General features: G+C 38.4%; 1 protein-coding gene across 2 annotated transcripts in view; it reads right to left on the bottom strand.

Annotated features, from left to right (window-relative positions):
- Nucleotides 1-1,261: 1,261 nt before the first annotated feature.
- Nucleotides 1,262-17,619, bottom strand: part of LOC139147963 (low-density lipoprotein receptor-related protein 12-like) — a 36,015-nt gene continuing 19,657 nt past the window's right edge. The window contains exons 6-9 of one of the 2 annotated variants that reach the window (XM_070719216.1): nucleotides 12,468-12,686; nucleotides 6,779-6,907; nucleotides 4,700-4,855; nucleotides 1,262-2,298 (exon numbers count right to left, since the gene is read on the bottom strand). In XM_070719216.1, coding sequence (XP_070575317.1) covers nucleotides 2,123-2,298; nucleotides 4,700-4,855; nucleotides 6,779-6,907; nucleotides 12,468-12,686 — 680 coding nt within the window. In that variant the 3' untranslated portion in view covers nucleotides 1,262-2,122. The remainder of the gene's footprint in view (nucleotides 2,299-4,699; nucleotides 4,856-6,778; nucleotides 6,908-12,467; nucleotides 12,687-17,619) is intronic. The other variant, XM_070719217.1, reaches the window with a different exon arrangement.

Here is a 17,619-nt window from a genome sequence, read left to right as displayed (position 1 = left end):
GATGGCATTCCAAAGTTAGGGCAAAACCGAATAACGTCATCATATTTTACTGTGGTTGTCATCATCAGAGACAGATAAGTACGCTTCAAAAGCCCAGTTTGAAGTCTCCAATGAATTCACAAAAGACCAAAGTTATCCTTCTCGTCTCTTTTGTAGAATTATGGACAATATATTATAAGAACGGTAGCATTATGCTATACTATTAAGTTACAAGTTCAAGTTGGTAACATACCATATTTTGAAGATCATATTTAGTTTCCTGATAAAATTCATTGAAAACACATCTTTGCATAAAATGTATATCATGTAGCCATTACTTAACGATAAAACTAATAACTTTCGGTAAAAAAAATCTGTACATCGATTTCCCGAAAACACGTAAACAGATTTGATTCCAGATTTTAATTTTCATGAATTAAACTTGACGTTCTTAACGTGAACTGTCATTTATTATGTGGTGACCAGTGTAGCACAGTAAATTGGCGTCCTCGATTTGGAAAAGTAAATTTAGAGTATTTCTAAAGTTAGGCATGCTTTTCAGAGACGCGCAAAAACAACAATCAAAACAGGAAAATGGTCAAACATGATATCCATTGTGACATTAGTGTGGGGGCGTAATCAAACTTACGTTTATTTTAAAAATGAAGAAACTCCCCAACAATTGGAAAAATTACTTTCACCGTGATCTATGAATAGAGATTAAGGATAAAGATGTACGCGACGATCCTTGCTCACTTGTCACACAAATTAATCCTGATATCACAATTTGGGATGATATCGTCGTCACCAAAGCATCGTATAGCATGGATTTCATATGTTTTCCCACGCTCAGCGCCGACATCTAGATATCTGCCGCTGAGGGCACCATTGCTGCTGCACAACGTAGCCTATAGTAGACAGAGAACTTCCAACTGACACGCACATAAAGTGGTTGACAATTCATAATGGTTGAGCAATCTCTTCTTCCGGATCTCTTTCCGTTTGAACGTAAACAGTTTTGAGAATCCTTCAGAGACACATTTTGCTGTGATTTGCGACATCCGTGACAGCGAAAATGTCATCCACAGTGAGCCTAGTTCAGGACTCATGTCTCCGCAGGGTCTGTTGGCACAAATTGATGACAGCACGCAGGTCCAGCTGGCCACACAGTACTTACAGAAGTCGCACACAATAATACAAACACGCCAAAGTTCCATGAAATTGAAATTCATATCAAAATCACTCACGTTGAAGTAAATCAGTCAAATAAATGGTCGACAAATTATAGCAGAGAACGATTTATGAACAAGCACTTGAAAAAAACCGACATTTTACAAGTTTTGTTCAGACAAGCTAAAATATAAACAGATTCAGACGTCCATATATTTTATAATGAAAAGGGTACGTCACGCTCGATTGGGTTTAAATGACGATTTAATGTCTCAAATTGTTTAAAATCTGCCCATCTTTCCCATTTCACGACATTTTATCGTTTACAACCGCACATTAGAGCTGTGTCACAAAAAAGGTGAAGTAGGTTATTGCTTGTGAGAAACAGTCGTATCGTCGGGGCCGTTTCACTGCACATGCGTGAGCGACGAAACTCTCTGTATCGATTGCTGATTTAGCATGGTTTCGGGCGAGATGTACAAAATTGAAAATCGCGGGGATTCCTTCCCGCGTAGGCAGGCGGTCGATTTGTGCTTTCGGTGTCGACTAATTGCAGGTTTCGTTATGTGTAGGCGTTGCATTCCAAAAGAGGTGGAATCATCGATTTTCTTGGATAGTATCTGGGCCTACTTTACAGGAGACATCTCGGGCTGCTTTGAATTTCTTCTTGCCGGCCCCTCACTCTGAAAGGGGAATCAATCGAACTCTACAAAGGTCTTGTCCGCCTGGAGAATCAAAGCCGATTATGCCAAACACATATGTATTCAAACAAGAAGCCAATGTCATGTGACTCCTCATCAGAAGCCTTTGTCCAAATTTGATTGGTGAAATAACACGGTAGCGAAGAGTTCAAAGTTCACATCCAAACATGCAAACAGACACATTTCCACAGCTTGCGTCTAGCTTGTACATTCCTAGCTTCTATGTATAAAAAAGCACCATGATCAAACCAAAATGTATGCACATATTCTTGTTAGACAGCAGTCGGTTGAGGGTCTTTCTCTGCAGCGGGTTTTTTCATCCTCTTGGCACGTTCCCGCGTTTTCTCGACCCTTTTGTAAATCCACATGGCGATGAGCGCCAAGAAGAATCCCGCCAAAACGATCCCAATCAGAATACCGACGATAGTTTCCCCGGAAACGACTTTGGCTGGAAAGAAATTGAAATGTTATATTTGTGTGTCAAATTCAAGAGAACTGAGGATTTTTTGGCTTTGAAAGGAAATTTTTTCCATAAAAAATAAATATTAAAAACACATGATTGCTAAACCTGTGTGTCTCCGAGCGACATGATAAAATAATGATATTTAGCTATTTCGGTCAAGGTCACTATGATAAGTATTTGAACTGTCAGCAACAGACGATTGTGAAAGCACTCCGAAGAATTTGAAAAAAATATATTTATATATTCATTTTGTTTCCTGATTGTGCGACGCATAAAAATGAACATGACTCTGATTATTTTTAAGGAACGATTTATAAATGTGTCACGGCGAAAACCTGATGTACTTTATGCAAATTGAAAGCTGGAGATAAACTGGCAGCATTGAATCCGCTAAATTTAGGCTCAGATTTATGATATGAATACGATTCGTCACATTCCTTTTTAAATCACGTCCTGTGCATAAAGATAATCTGTCACTCAACCATGATTGCTTTTTGATGTTAATAAGGAATTGTGGTCTCTCTAAATTTAAGGAATTGTGATGTCTAATTAATGCACAGATGAATATGCATAAGATTATCATAGTGATTATCATTTGCATTTAGGGAGACATTAAAACCCGGTAATGCGCGTCTTGCGGAAGGCATGCTTCGATAAAAAATGAGCGGCATGGAGGCAGCTGCTCCCGGCCGTCTCGGGAGGCTGCATGCACCGAACAGCACACGGCAAATCTGACATTTTCTTACGAGATCTGAGCGGGCATTTCCAGTCTAGCGTGTCGTGTCACACACGTACGTGACCAGCATGTTCTGTCATTGTCAAGGCCATTGTGATGTGAAAAAAGCATGTTTAGCGGGAAGACGTACTACTTACGCGTGTTATGAATCCTTACATGGAGCGTGACTCTAAAATCACGGAGATCGATATTTTATGCCACGGCTTTCAGAGATTTCCATAGTTGAGAAATGTCCTGTTCAAAGCAGCTTACGTTAAGCATTGCTCAATAATGCCTATATGTAATCTTGTATAGAATTTGAAATTCCTATTCGTAAAGGTCTACGAGGGGAAATGATTTCGCTTTACCGCTTGCAATTTGTCTTCAACTACACGTGGCACTGACACCATACTTCAACAGAAAATGTGTCCACAGCATATTTTCTTATAATTCTCCCTCGTGTACGACGAAATATTTGCCATGATGAAATACGAACGCTTTCACTATCCTACCTGCTCTCGTTTATTGCATTAATTTAGCCACTGGAATTGACACTGGCCAATCACGTGACTTTTCGTGCGAGATTACCCTAACTGTCGTTAGATTTCCGCCTGTAAGACGATATCTAATTGGTCGCTTTTATACGATAACGCCGACATGAATATACCTTACAACGCCTGTGTATAACATGCAGCTAATGGCTCTGTTGGGTAATTGTTGTCGAAGTCTGATTCAGGGCACGACCAAGACGCAGAAGATGTTTACCGATGATAAATATTTCAACACACTCGTCGTGAAATATGCATGACCCGGTTCCTACACTGCATTTGAGAAAATCTCCAGTCAATTCGTCTATCGATCGAAAGCGTTTGAATACAAATTTAAGGTTAGGCAAAACAAATTAGATTCATTTATACTGGTTTATCGAACGCATCATGTCACAACAACCGTACTGTCTTCTTTTTCTCAATGTTGCGTAATGAGTTCAAAATGTTCTAACCGTAGTTTCCGAACGAAACAGCTAACACTGAATTATTCACGATGTCGTATAAGAGAATATAACAAAATCAAATATACTTTGTTTTAGCTGTCTTCTCTTTATACTGATAGAACCCAACATGAGAAGAACGAAAGAACTGTTTTTGCAATGTCATATCAAAGTTGTTAAGTTAAGGTAGTATGCGCCTCGAATGTAAAAGACTCAAACTTTTGCTCAAACTTGCCATAAGGAATCTTTCAACCATTCTCTTTCAAAATCAAGAATAAAGCCTGGGGTCACCGTGTAAATTTCGGTACTAGAGATACAAATAACCCAAGATTTACCGATTATTTAAAATTCAAAATGGCCGCCATCCCTGTGTTAACTCTATGGAGAAAAATAAAATTTTCGAATTTCGAAAAAAGCGGTGAAAGGTTTTCCTATACACCAAGAGCTTAAAATGAACGCCCACAAGTGGTATATCAGAAAACAATTGTAAAATTTTGAGAGTCCGAATATCTGTCCCCGAGGCGCATTCTACCTTAAAAGAACTGTAAACTATGAGAAGAAAACGATTGCGGCCATCTGATATTATCCGAATTTCAATGTAATCGTGTTCACGCTCACTTATCATTACCAATTCTAGTCACCATGACGGATTTCCTTTCAAATTTGTTATGAAATATACATACGCATCTCAGGGCAGCCGAATTCATCCGAGCCATCTTTACAGTCTTTCCAGCCATCGCACAGGGCGTACTGTCTGTAGACACACGAACCGCTACCGTACACGCCGCAGTAGAACTCTTCCGGGTTGCATATTTCTTCAGGTGGCGGAATCAAAAAGTCTGCGGGGAGAAGGAATTTACAAAATAAATTATTCAGTTTTAAATTGAAAGAATCGTTTTTTGCATGATCTGCAGCAGAACTTTTATGGTGTGATGTCATGTGAAGGGTAAACTTGAATTCCGACAAAATTCTAAGATTAGTGTAAAAGTCTAGTTGGTGCCCATTTAAATCAAAATTTGTATACAATAACATCTTAACTGGAATGTTTACTTAGGATTATGTCAAACTTCGGCGCTATCGTTACATATCAGACCTTAGTGGATGGTGAAAATGTATTCCTGTTGGCCAGTTCCTCTAATTACAATTTTACTTAACTGACGGGCTAGCTGATTTGACAACCATAATCGCCAGGAGGTATTTGTTTTCAATAAATCTAGCTCAACAGAGGCTGACGTGTTTGGAAGAATTAGGAGACCTCGCTTCTGAACTCTCTAACTTTCTCTCTAATGAATTGCTCTGTTGGCGTGATTACATTTTAAATCAAAGTAGCTGCAAGCGACGAGATGTTACACTGAACTGAAAATCCCGAACAATGAATCAAGGACACGATTCGCAAAGGAAATGCCGTTCTTTTGAAAATTGCCATCCATATATTGACGTAGAGTATAGATTAGTTTCTCGGTTGGAGTATAACTGTATTAGACGTTTTTCAAGAAGCCATCGTTGCTCCAAACATTTCTGACATTGGCAATCATACGCCGAAAATAGCACACCGTGTCTGCTTTTCCCTTCGAACAACGTATATTTTATCGGAATCACATGGTCTACTGAGGGGAAGCAATTATTGGCCTTGATTACTGGGTTCTATCCTGTAATTTTCTACTTTTGAAAATTGCCATTGTTCACCCATCTCGACTTTGCCCAGAGTAATGCAATCTCGTATACGACTGTAATCACGGATTATGAGTCACTTGCTAAGAGATAAATAGTTCTACTAGATGGGAATTTTCCTGAACTGAACTCTCTGCCATTCTGACGTCCTTGTTAGGCCCCGCGTTCTCATCAGACAAATTGCATACATTTGCCGCTGGCCAGATTTTCGAAAGGGCGAAGATTATATTGAGAGCAGGATCACAAATATAAAATCCAGGGAAATTTCTTGAATTTCCTTGAAAGTTGCATAATTAGCATGTAGACCTTGACAGTATTTCTAGGAACGTTATTCTATTTATTTATTTATTTATTTATTTATTTATTTATTTATTTATTTATTTATTCATTTATTCATTTATGTACAGATATTCAGCACCCTGCCAAGTATAAAAACTTACAGAGATACGTATAAATTAGGTATAACCTGAATCTGAGATCATCGTTTGATTAAGACTTATTTAACCCTTTCAACGCCATGGTTTGGCCCAAACCCATTGTCAAAGTAATGATGAGTGTGGACCTATTTACAGGAACTCGGGGTGAGCAGGTTGACTTACTAGGCATTTTCATTGCCGGGACTTTGCTGAGGCCGAAAGAGACAAGTGCTGACAAGACTTTTTACGACCCTCCTTTTAAAGGAGTACTCCAATTTCAAACATTGTTCTCCTACTTTCTGTTTTAATGTTTTGTTTTTTCGTTGTGTATTATTCCTTTTCTGGTGTTTAAGTGTGTTATAATGTGATCATAATAATATGCAATTGTCACAGAAATTTAAAAAATCGATTATTTAAAAAAAACCCAGTAAATAAGTAAAATGAAAAGTATAGAAAAAATTATGTGTAATATTTGCAGCCAGTTTGGTTTCAAGCCTGTACCATAATATGCAAATCCGGTACCCGATGGTACCTGACAATTTCATGGAGGCTTTTCTAAAGGGTCTAGCACTACATTTACACGGAGAAACTAGACGTACTTTCATGTGCTGGAGATGTGACTGTGCTTCAGAGTGATCGTGTACAACTATTGTATGAAGGGGTGATCAATCCTACCTTGGCCACAGTTACGTTCGTCTTGAAAGTCTCCACAATGGTTCAAACCATCACACACAGCCGACTCGGGGATGCATAGACCGCTCACGCTGCAGTGAAAATCTCTATGTCTACAACTTTTACCTCCATCTGTATTGTCGTAAATGTAAATAAACAACACTTTGAATTACGTCAGGCAATAGTAGAATTTTTGCTAGAATTGATGTGAAATCATTCTTTATAATACCTGTAGCATCACATATTGGTAGGGATTGTTAAAGCTCGGATAAATTGCAAGGTAAAAACTGCAAAATGTTTTCAGCCTTGTTTAACCTTCAATAAATATCTATATGCCTAGAGGAGAGATAAAAAAAACACTTAATTCTGAAGAAATCGGCATGCTTCGCCGACTCTAAAAACGTGCATATCGCCATTCACAGCGTCACAATGTTGAACGACCTGAAAAGCGTAACTATTAATAACATATCGCTACGGAAAAAAAAATTCAGAATCTATTTTTCTTCGGCTAAACACTACATTCATGAAATTCGCATAGCTAAAAAAGGAATTGTTGTTTACAATTGAAACACCAATTACATCCGAAATACCGTTTCTTTGATTACAATCATTACCGAAAAATGTTCGTCGACTTATTCTTCATTTACCCGTCGTAACATTATATGCTGTGAAACGCATAACTATATTCAGCGAGAAAAATATTTTTTTTAAAATCTAAATTGAAGGCTTTTCGATAGTTTCAATCATTTCCGCTGGTTTTTATTGCCATGGTACGCGTCCATAAATGTTCTTGAAAACACACAGCACGAGGCACCCCGAAGGCCAGAGAAAATTACTCGCTTCATTCGAAAGAAAATCTCTGATAAGACTGACAAATAAAAAATTAAGGTCCAAAGGGACACTGTTTTTATGTAAGGTCCCCTTAGGGACACTGTTTTTATGTTAGGTCCCCTTAGGCGACCTCCGAGGGGAATAAACACACTTTTCTTTGTGTGATTTGAAAACATTTCGTCTGATTTCAATAAATAGGGTCATCAAATTCTTCAAAATGACATTGCGAATGCGAGCGTAACAATGATTCATTTTGCAAATTCGTGTTCTGTAGGGCGTTTTCTTTCAAGCCGTGGGTGAGTCACACATTAGCTTGTAGATAAGGTTTCGCCGCATGCCAGGTGCGTTGAATGCTCGCAGCGTTCGGAATGTCGTTTCAGAATTCACCGTGCAAATAGCCTGCAAGTAACGATCGATGGGAAAAGATTGAACTATCGACTTTCGCCGTTGGTTACACTCTGATTAAGGAATTTTATCCGTGTTTGTTCACCACCACAACGACTGTAGTGGTTCATAAGGCATAAAGTTACGCAAACCTATTTTTGCCAAAATAAACAAACTGTTCTCCTTCTGACGGGAATGGATGAATTCAAATTGGAAGGTGATTTTTCCAAATGAGTTGTACAATATTTTACAGCGTAACTTTCAAATTACGTATCGCAATGCATGATATAGGTCCGTCATCCTTATTGAAAATACAGGTGGGGGAGCAGTTCCAAAATTTGCAATGGAAATATTGAAAACGTCAAATGTGTGTCCTTCATTGCTCTCCGTTTGGGTTCTATGTCGTTTATAATTTTGAAAACAATTATTTTTAAAAAAAAATCTTTTTTGCACCTTATTAGATCAACGCAAGTGAAGATTCTGTACTTTAAACATAAAAAGGAACGAGTTCTTATGTATTTTTGATAAATTATGTCTATAAATAAATAAATAGGTTCGCGGTTCATCTACATCATCGTTTTAAATATAATATATATATATATATATATATATATATATATATATATATATATTATTAGAGGTGGTCGCATATAAGCTTAACTCATTTTTCTTTAATCTCGTGTCTCTTTCCCCTTTACAAACGGTTATACATACATGAAATGTCTCGATAAGATTGATTAAATGTCTGTAATCGTTTTTATTTCGTGCGTAATGATTTCATTGCAATCATTTCAAAGGAAAGTAATTGATAATTCTTTAAGACAATATGTTTGTCCGTCGCTGTATCACAGTTATTGCTCTTTCCCATGGGACCCATGGATTGCTGACGTTCGTGGGTGAGTATCGCAATCACAAGAGACCGCCTTTTTCTTTCCAATCGTTTTCAGCTTTCATCTCCCTTGTTCCACAGCTAGACGTTGATTGTCGCTATCGAAGGCGGATGAGTCATGAATATTTCACCGTCAAATCCATCGGCCCAACGAGTCGAAACGGTATATTCACAACAAACTGTGCTTTCTTTGTGAATTTTCAGCTAAGCCTACCTCACGTTGAAACTCTGATTATAATAACGATGATGTTCAGTGTTTAGCTGCGCACCATTGAGGTCAGTTCCTCGGGAGGTCAACTATACTGTCTCTAAGTCACGTGACAATTTTCCCCGACTACAATGCTCATACAAGGTTAATTCGTTCCGTACCAACAAATTCCTAAACATTAATCTTCAATATTCAAAAGTGCGATTCACTGAAAACTAAACTAGGCTGGATACAATATTGGCTAATCTCTCTGTCTACATCCTTTCAAAAGTATAAATCAACTACCAATATTCTGATGAATGCAAGTTGATTGAATACAGCACCCGGATTCCCGAATGGTTTCTTTGTAACCTATAATTGCAACCCCCCCCCCCCCTCGATAATTCAAAATGTCGACGTCAAATCTAATAAGCGCGCGGTTGCTTTAAAAGTACACCATAAATTGAATCGTGCACATCGTACACTGTCGGTTTCTGTAATGCGATGTAAAAAAAACAAAATACGCGAAGAGGAATTTCGATAAAACGTCATGAAAATATCAGCAATGCGACTTCGGCGCGGGATTACTTTCTTGTCATGACTTTAAGGTTAATACAACCGGCAAAGAAAAATCATTCTGGGCTCTTTATTTGAACCGAATTTGAGATTGCTCCACGCATTGCTATTGCATGGTCGGCTGATGATTAACAGTTGTCTAGCCATTGCAGTGCCAACACCTACGATTTAATTTATCACACAGTGCCTGTCTGTGAGCCCGCGATTATTTTTCAGCGTTTCACCGTGGAATTAAACTTAATACAATAATCCTACGATGGAGAGCGGAATGACAAATTAATAAAATTTAATTGTGCTACTATTTTCGGTATTTAGTGTTTTGTCTGCGTCAAGGATGCGAGACGGAAAGTTGATCCCTTCGATAGGATAATCGCCGAACACGACATTTCAATTACTCACTTCCTTGGCAGGCCTCCTCGTTCTTTTCTTTCAAGAGGATTCTCTGAACACATTTTGAAATCAACGATCGTTAAGTGCACTTTGATTGGATCAAATTTATGATGGCGTACAGTGCCACGCCTAACTCTATGATTGAGGGCTCAGCAGAGACTGGGTGCTGTTCGCATGCAGACGGACTTCGCGTTTATGCACGCGGTTTAGGTGTTACGCATGCGTGATTGTTGGTGCTAATCAGGCAGGCACGAAATGTTTTGGCAAATAATAAACAGGGAAATAGTGAAACTAATGAAATATCAAAGAAAAATCGATAAAATCATACAGCAGATACGTACTACCACTGACCGCGTTTGTAGAATTGTTACTGATTGTACCAATGTGTTTTTAATATTCGCCTCTGAGGGTAGAATTTTAGACAAAATTTTACTGGTGTGCGTCGTCGCTGTATATCGTGCTCGGGTGCTATTATGTGTATCCCCGGTGTGTATCACAGAGAACAACAGATTCCGACAATAGTTCTCCCCGTATCTACTTTAAAGTATTATCCTTCTGAATGCAGTGTGGTGTAAAGTGCAGCCTATTTGGCAAACAGGGTGTGATCATAGCAGAACGAATGATGAGGGGTAGGTAGAATTACAACCCTTTTCAGAATTAGAGCGCGAAGCCACTGCAGTGAACTGCAATAAAACTGCTTACACTAATTAGTTCCAGCTGTAGCCGTGGCCACTTTGGTGTTGAACAAGGCTACTTGATAAGGACCAAAAAGTCTGCTTGTACAAAGGCAAAACTAGCTCTGTCTGAGGCTCGAGTTGTAAATGAGAGTTTACAATTGGCACCCTGTGTTCAAGATTAAGATACAATGTAACATTACCATGCACTGGTCCATGTACAAATCTTTTTTATTTCAACTTCCCCAGACAAACTGTCTGCATGGGACATACAATGTTGTCGACTTTGCCAGCTGGCTACAGCTGAAACTAATTAGTGTGAGCAGTTTTATTGCAGTTCACTGCAGTGGCTTCGCGCTCTAATTCTGAAAAGGGTTGTAAAACCTGTATGTACACTGCTGATGCACTGCTGATGCTGATGTATAACGTGACCCATATGGCGTATCCGTCCGTGTAGATGGATGTGATGAATTTACTCAACCTGTTTCTCGTAAGGTATGTCGTCGAATGCTGGATTGAATTTTCTGTTCATCGATGGAAATACATTATGAATGCAATTACACTAACAAATGCCCGTGACCTACCCTGACTCTTACTTCAGAATAATTTACACGGCATACGGAGTTTTTGTCTCACTCTTTACCGTGTCGTTTGGAGATTACATTATTTGAGCTTCAGTCAAATATCAGAACTTGAGTATAGTTTAAATCCACTCGATGAAGTAGAGTCTACGCAAAAATTTTAGGATTTCAAAGTCAAGCCATTTGCTACGCGGCACGTCGGAGCGTGTTTGAACTTGTACGACGATACTGGGTCACCGTTATTAGATTACCGAGATAATAACACCCGGCGCCAGAAAATACACACGCGCAAATATGCTTTCAAAACCATTTGGATGTGTCACTATGCATCTGCTTCTTGAAAACACCCATCGATCCTGCATGTTCACTCGTCTACCGGTTTTTCTTGATATTTTCACCGTTGATTTTCGATCTGAAAACGCGGGGATATTCTGGTAAAGATAATGTAAGTGTACGGTGGTTAGGTTAGTGTTAATGTTGGTGATATAGGGTTAGGATTGATTTTCCTGTTCGTCCCTAACCCTAAACCCTTAAAGCCCCACTAGCTGTAACTCTTGAAATTTGTTGACCTCAAAATATCTCCCTATTCTCTCCTGGTTTTCTCTGAATTCTACCCTCTGAGGGGATATGGGCTTTGCCTGCATTACGAAACCATTCCTTTGTGAAACATTTGTCAAGTAAATTCAAATTTTAACGAACATTATGATTTCCTGCCATTTTCAAAAATTGGTAATATTATAAGGGAAACAGAACATACAATGTCACAGTTGAAAACATTCACACCTATGCATTACATTGGACTACTCTGTGCAGTTTATGTGAAGATTTCAGTGCACATATGCACAATATCCACGGTGTTTGCTTTTCCGCATGGGGCTGCAATTTAATGTTTGGGCAAAACATGTAATCGCAGTATAATCTTTACTTTTGTTCAAAATTGCACATACAGTCCCAGCAGGTAGTTATTAATAGGTGTATACACACACCTAAATTAGTCCATTCTCACAAACCTATTTTAGCTTGAAAGTATAATTATCATAAAAATAATGCTAAAAAATACAGCTAGTGGGGCTTTAAGTGGTGAGTAAACAGCATGAAACTCGAGTTGACATCCCTAAATTGGAAAAGGCGGGAAAACAGCAGTGCAATTATAAATACAGGACGAAAATCTCATACTTACATTTATCGTCTCTGTAATACTGGGTATATATTGCTTTGAAGCCCCTGAAAGACTGTTCAGTGTGAACGGTCGTTTGAAAGCTCATCAGAACGGGGAAGTCCGAATCGCCCGGCACAAGGAAGGAGAGTTTTCGCCACTCGTTTCGGCAGATGACTAAATGTTCCCGATGAAATGTTTTGTACACCACAATTTGCTCGCCTTCTTCTGAACATTCGTCTTCTGAAAGATATCGTAGCATAAGGTTTTACCTATTATAGTCTAGTACAAGAAAGTGAACGAACGAAGTATTGCTACTGCAAAAATTACAACCATACAAATTGCATCACGGGTGAGGGGTCAGTTTACAGGTACACTGCCACCCGTTCCAATTTTGCCACAGTTACCATGGAAAGAGAACATCTAACCAATCACAGATTTTAAGCGGCTGGCCGCTTTTCAAACACAGCTCCCTCACATGGGCATTTTGACCCTATATGGGCATATTTAGATTACAGGTGACTGTATACCTTTAAAATGCCATTTTTCCTTATTTCCAAATTGAAATGAAAGTATACATTTTATAGCTTCTAATATATGGATCTGACAAAGCCACAGTAACACTCGTTACTTTTCCAAGACACTTTCTTTATGGTCATCACTTTACCTCCACACTTCACAACACTACACTACATAGTACATACGCCCCTTAATGCTCCATTTCGCAGCTCCACAGAATACACTCCCTCTACAAATTGCAATTCCCCAATACGCTTCATCGTCCCCACAACACTACACTATACAGAGCACAACATTACATGGTACACCATGTAACCTCCACAAATGTAATAATCTCCACAAATGTAATATCAACCACAATTGTAATAAAATCAACCACAAATGTAATAAAATAGTCAACCATAAATGTAACAACCCGCAACCACAAATGTAATAAACAAATTAACCATAAATGTAATAAAACTCAACCATAAATGTAATAAACTTGAACTTGCATATGTGATCATTTGTTTATCAATGCCCTGAGTAAATAATAACTTTAATAAGACTAGTGTAATGTTATTGCATACTTTCCCGAAACTAGGTTTTCTTTCCGAAACACAGAATAGAATACTTTGAGAACGCTATCAGAAAACGGCGAGGTACTGATCAAACCGTTAGATAATGGAAGTGGAACAGCAGTTCTAGACACTGATAATCACATAATAAGGAAGCGTCAAAATAACTCGTCAACCAGTGATACCACACAAAGTTTATGATAGATGACTCAGAACGAATAACAGAGAAATATAAAACCTTATAACAGAAACTTACGACACAAAACATGGTGACGAGAACATATATTTCAATCTAGTAAAAAACAATACGAACAATACTTTGAACACAGTAGAACAAAATTAGACATCCTGGCATCCCTAGTGAAGGAACAAACTTCAAGTGGGACAACATAGGAATACAGACAATCTATCGATTATTCCACACCACTGAAGACGAATTTGAGGCAATTGATTAAGAAAGTACGGCAATTTTCGAAAAAACAGCGTTAAAGGATCGTAGTGTTATACAGTGTTCCCCACTCTCATGCTGGAGTAGAGACTGCACTGACATTCATATTACAGCTGTGTCTCGCCGTGGCCAATCAGTTCTATACACAAAACAGTGAAACGTAAAATACACTTTCAAATATACGTACAAACACACTAAAACGCAAAACGCAAACTAACAATGATGATGATAATGTGTGGAGTTGCTTTCCTTATTACATAGATCAATATTTAAGGGCTAATTCCTCAATTGCAACGACAAAATAGATTTATTACATTTATGGTTGATAGTATTACATTTATGGGTGTTTTTTCTATTACATTTATGGTTACCATTTATTACATTTGTGGTTGGTGTTTTATTACATTTATGGTTACCGTTGATTTTTGTTACATTTATGGGCGATATTACATTTATGGGTGCATTTTATTACAATTGTGGTTGATATTACATTTGTGGAGATTATTACATTTGTGGAGGTTACACACCACCCTACTTCCCCCGCCACCATCACAGTTAATCTGCACGTCCATACATAATGTGTTGTTCCGCTCTACTACAGAACAACAAGGTGCAAAGGTGACTGAACAGACGGGTGTGGTGTAACATTTTTTAAAAAAAGATGAAAAGATTTATAATAAACACACAAAATAAAATCACATTTGTTGCCGAAGGTCATCTGTTTCTGTCACACCTATATAAAGGTTTCATTTCATCTTTGACTCAATTATGAGTTTCTTACGCAAGCCGTCAAATCTGTCCTTTGAAGGTGTGGCAGTTATGAATTCCACTAACCTCTACTGACACGCTAAATTAGAGCAAATTGTTCGCGTTTATCATATTTACCTCTTAAATATCTTGAAGAACGGTTTTCACGGCGTACAAGATTGCTATCTGCTTCACAGTAAAGTGCCCTTCAAGGACAGATCTCGAGGAAAAATCATTAACATCGTCCAAATGTTTCACTGAGAAAGCTGCCACAGGATACGAAAGGCAACATGTCTTTCGCAGTCTCGATTTCGCGAAAAACTTTAATATATGGTTTACCAAAATAGCAGCTTATAAATTTCAAATAATTGTTAAATTAGGCGAGACTGGTTATGAAATTAGTTTCGGAAAGCGAAGTGCTTGAAAAACTTTGGCATGATTTTTCACCTTTACGCAGATAAGCTTCGCGAAGGCATTGATATTTGCGCCACACAACACAAGTGAGGTTGTTGCAAATTTTCATCAGTAGTCCGTATATTCTCAAAACTGTTAATCAATCTGTCAGTTCGGCTAAACTAAAATTCATCGCTTTCATGCTGAGATTACCGCTTCGCTGATTCAAACACCGGAGTTCAGACAGTTGACTTCATGTTATAACCGGGATGTTGATAGAACTTGTAATAACCCGGTAGCTGTAATTCTGTCTTGTCACTCATCACCCCTTCTACAGGACGTTTTCCAGAATTACAGATTTCTTTTATTCCAGCCATCAACTTTAGTAAGTTCATTGTAAGACTGGGAACGCCTTTCTTTACGGACGCATGAAAAATGCAGACTCTGTACGCATGTGCAGCCACGCGTCTATGATCTAAGTATCTATTGGCAAACCGTTTTTTTTTACGACGGAAAGCTAAGAACTCCCACATTATTGCGTGAAAAGAGTAGAATTTTCAGTGATCATTATTTTTTTAAATGTTCTGTCAAAGGGTCTATCGCTCAATTAATGATTAGCATTCATTTCTTGTATCAGAAAATTTACCGTATTACACAATTTGCTCATAAAGCAATGTGTGTTGGATACCTTCACTTCGGAAAAGGAAGGGCCGTTTGCAATGCAATGCTAGGCCACAAACTAAATTGAGTTCTCTTTCGTAGCGTGGTGTCGGAAAATCTTCCACAATTTGAAACTGAAAAGCAAGACTAGTTTGAAATGTGACCATTTCTGAAATGTTTCGCTTCTAAGAAAGTAAGTTTGGCACATTTGCGTATTTCGGGCCATTTCAGTCCTGTGACCTAAGCATGAAGGCCTTCTGAACGTGAACGTTGGTTGTGATTAAGACCGGCGATGCATTGATTGAACTAAAGGACCAGACGAACGTAATGTATTCAATAACATAACAACGTCGCTGAGACCTGAAACGCACGCTTAGATATTACAAGATGTTTTAGCTGTAACGTAGTTATAATACACCTGGAAATTTGCATAACGCAAAGCTAGAAAAGTTTGGAGAACTAGATGTTTAAAGGTATACAGTCACCTGTAATCTAAATATGCCCATATATGGTCAAAGGGGCGTTCCTTGGTATTCAAAATGCCCATGTGACGGCGCTGATTTTAAAAAGCGGCCATCCGCTTAAAATCTTGATTGGTTAGATTTTCTCTTTCCATGGTAACTATGGCAAATTTGGAACCGGTGACAGTATATCTTTAATCCATGCGATTCAATGGGAAGCTGCATCCTGGAACACGCGTATTCTTAGCTCACCAATTGCCAATTCCCGTTGGGAGGTTGGCAGGATACATGATAATGCTGACGTGCGTGATGCAAACCATTCTTCCAAGTGTCAGCTTTGTCCTAAATAATGCACACAGTTCCACCAAGGAAGGAGTTGGCGGCGATCTAACAACAGCTGCTGTCGCCGAACAACCTTAAACTGCTAATTTCCATACCGGCACTACAGTGCAGTGTCACCTGTACTAATAGGTACATCGAATTTGTTGAGTGGAAGGTTGTTTGGTATGGAGTGTTCGCTCATCAATCTTACTTTATAAGCTTCAGCCTCAAGATAATGAATTTGGTACAGAGGACGGTCAAAAAATCAACTTTATCATTACTATTCCAGAGGTATAAAATCCATGGTTTTTTCAATGAGGGTACACATTTCGACATTCAAATTTTCATTCACATCCCTACTCTGGTCTACTGCTCGTGTTCACTCGTTTACATCATGTATATTAAATGAAGTTTTCACTTTCTCACTTCTGGGAAAATTGGTAAGGTACCTATAAGTCTCCATAAATTTACCCGTGATAAAGCGGCCATTTTGCATTATCCGTTTGCTAAAGAAATTCGTTTTTGTCATCCCAATCTTTGCACTATGAAACCGGATTTTCATACTTGATAATTGAAAACAAGAGGAAAGTTTCAGCAAGCATTTATAGCATTCTGTCATGAGGCATATGTTTCATAAAATAAGGTGTTTTAAGAAGTGTGTAAATGTGCCCTCATGTGTGCTATTATATACCCGTATATTTATATGTCGAGTACGTCACCGATGACAGAATCACATGCATCATGCATTTTGTTATGAAGAGATTGTCATATACCTCTTCAAAACATATGACGTAATGCTATTGACGTCACAGACGGAATGCAGTACTCTAACGGTACTCTATCTCATCAATGCCTACGGGGAGAAATGTTCACAAGCGAAGACAAAATTCAAAGACCCCCCCCCCCCCGAGGAAAGTAAATCATGGGATAGTATCCTAATTATTGTTTCAGGAAAGAGAACCTTCATTGGTTGTCTGGGCAAATTGTCCGAGACAGATATGGGAAATTGTAAAATGGCGACGACATGGTATAGCTGATAAAATATTACTCCTTTTGTTACTTGTATATGT

This window comes from Ptychodera flava, chromosome 13 (assembly GCF_041260155.1).
Source record: "Ptychodera flava strain L36383 chromosome 13, AS_Pfla_20210202, whole genome shotgun sequence".
In the NCBI taxonomy this organism is placed as follows: Eukaryota; Metazoa; Hemichordata; class Enteropneusta; family Ptychoderidae; genus Ptychodera; species Ptychodera flava.
The sequence above is the reverse complement of the archived record's forward strand: the minus strand, read 5'-3'. Positions and strand labels throughout refer to the sequence as shown.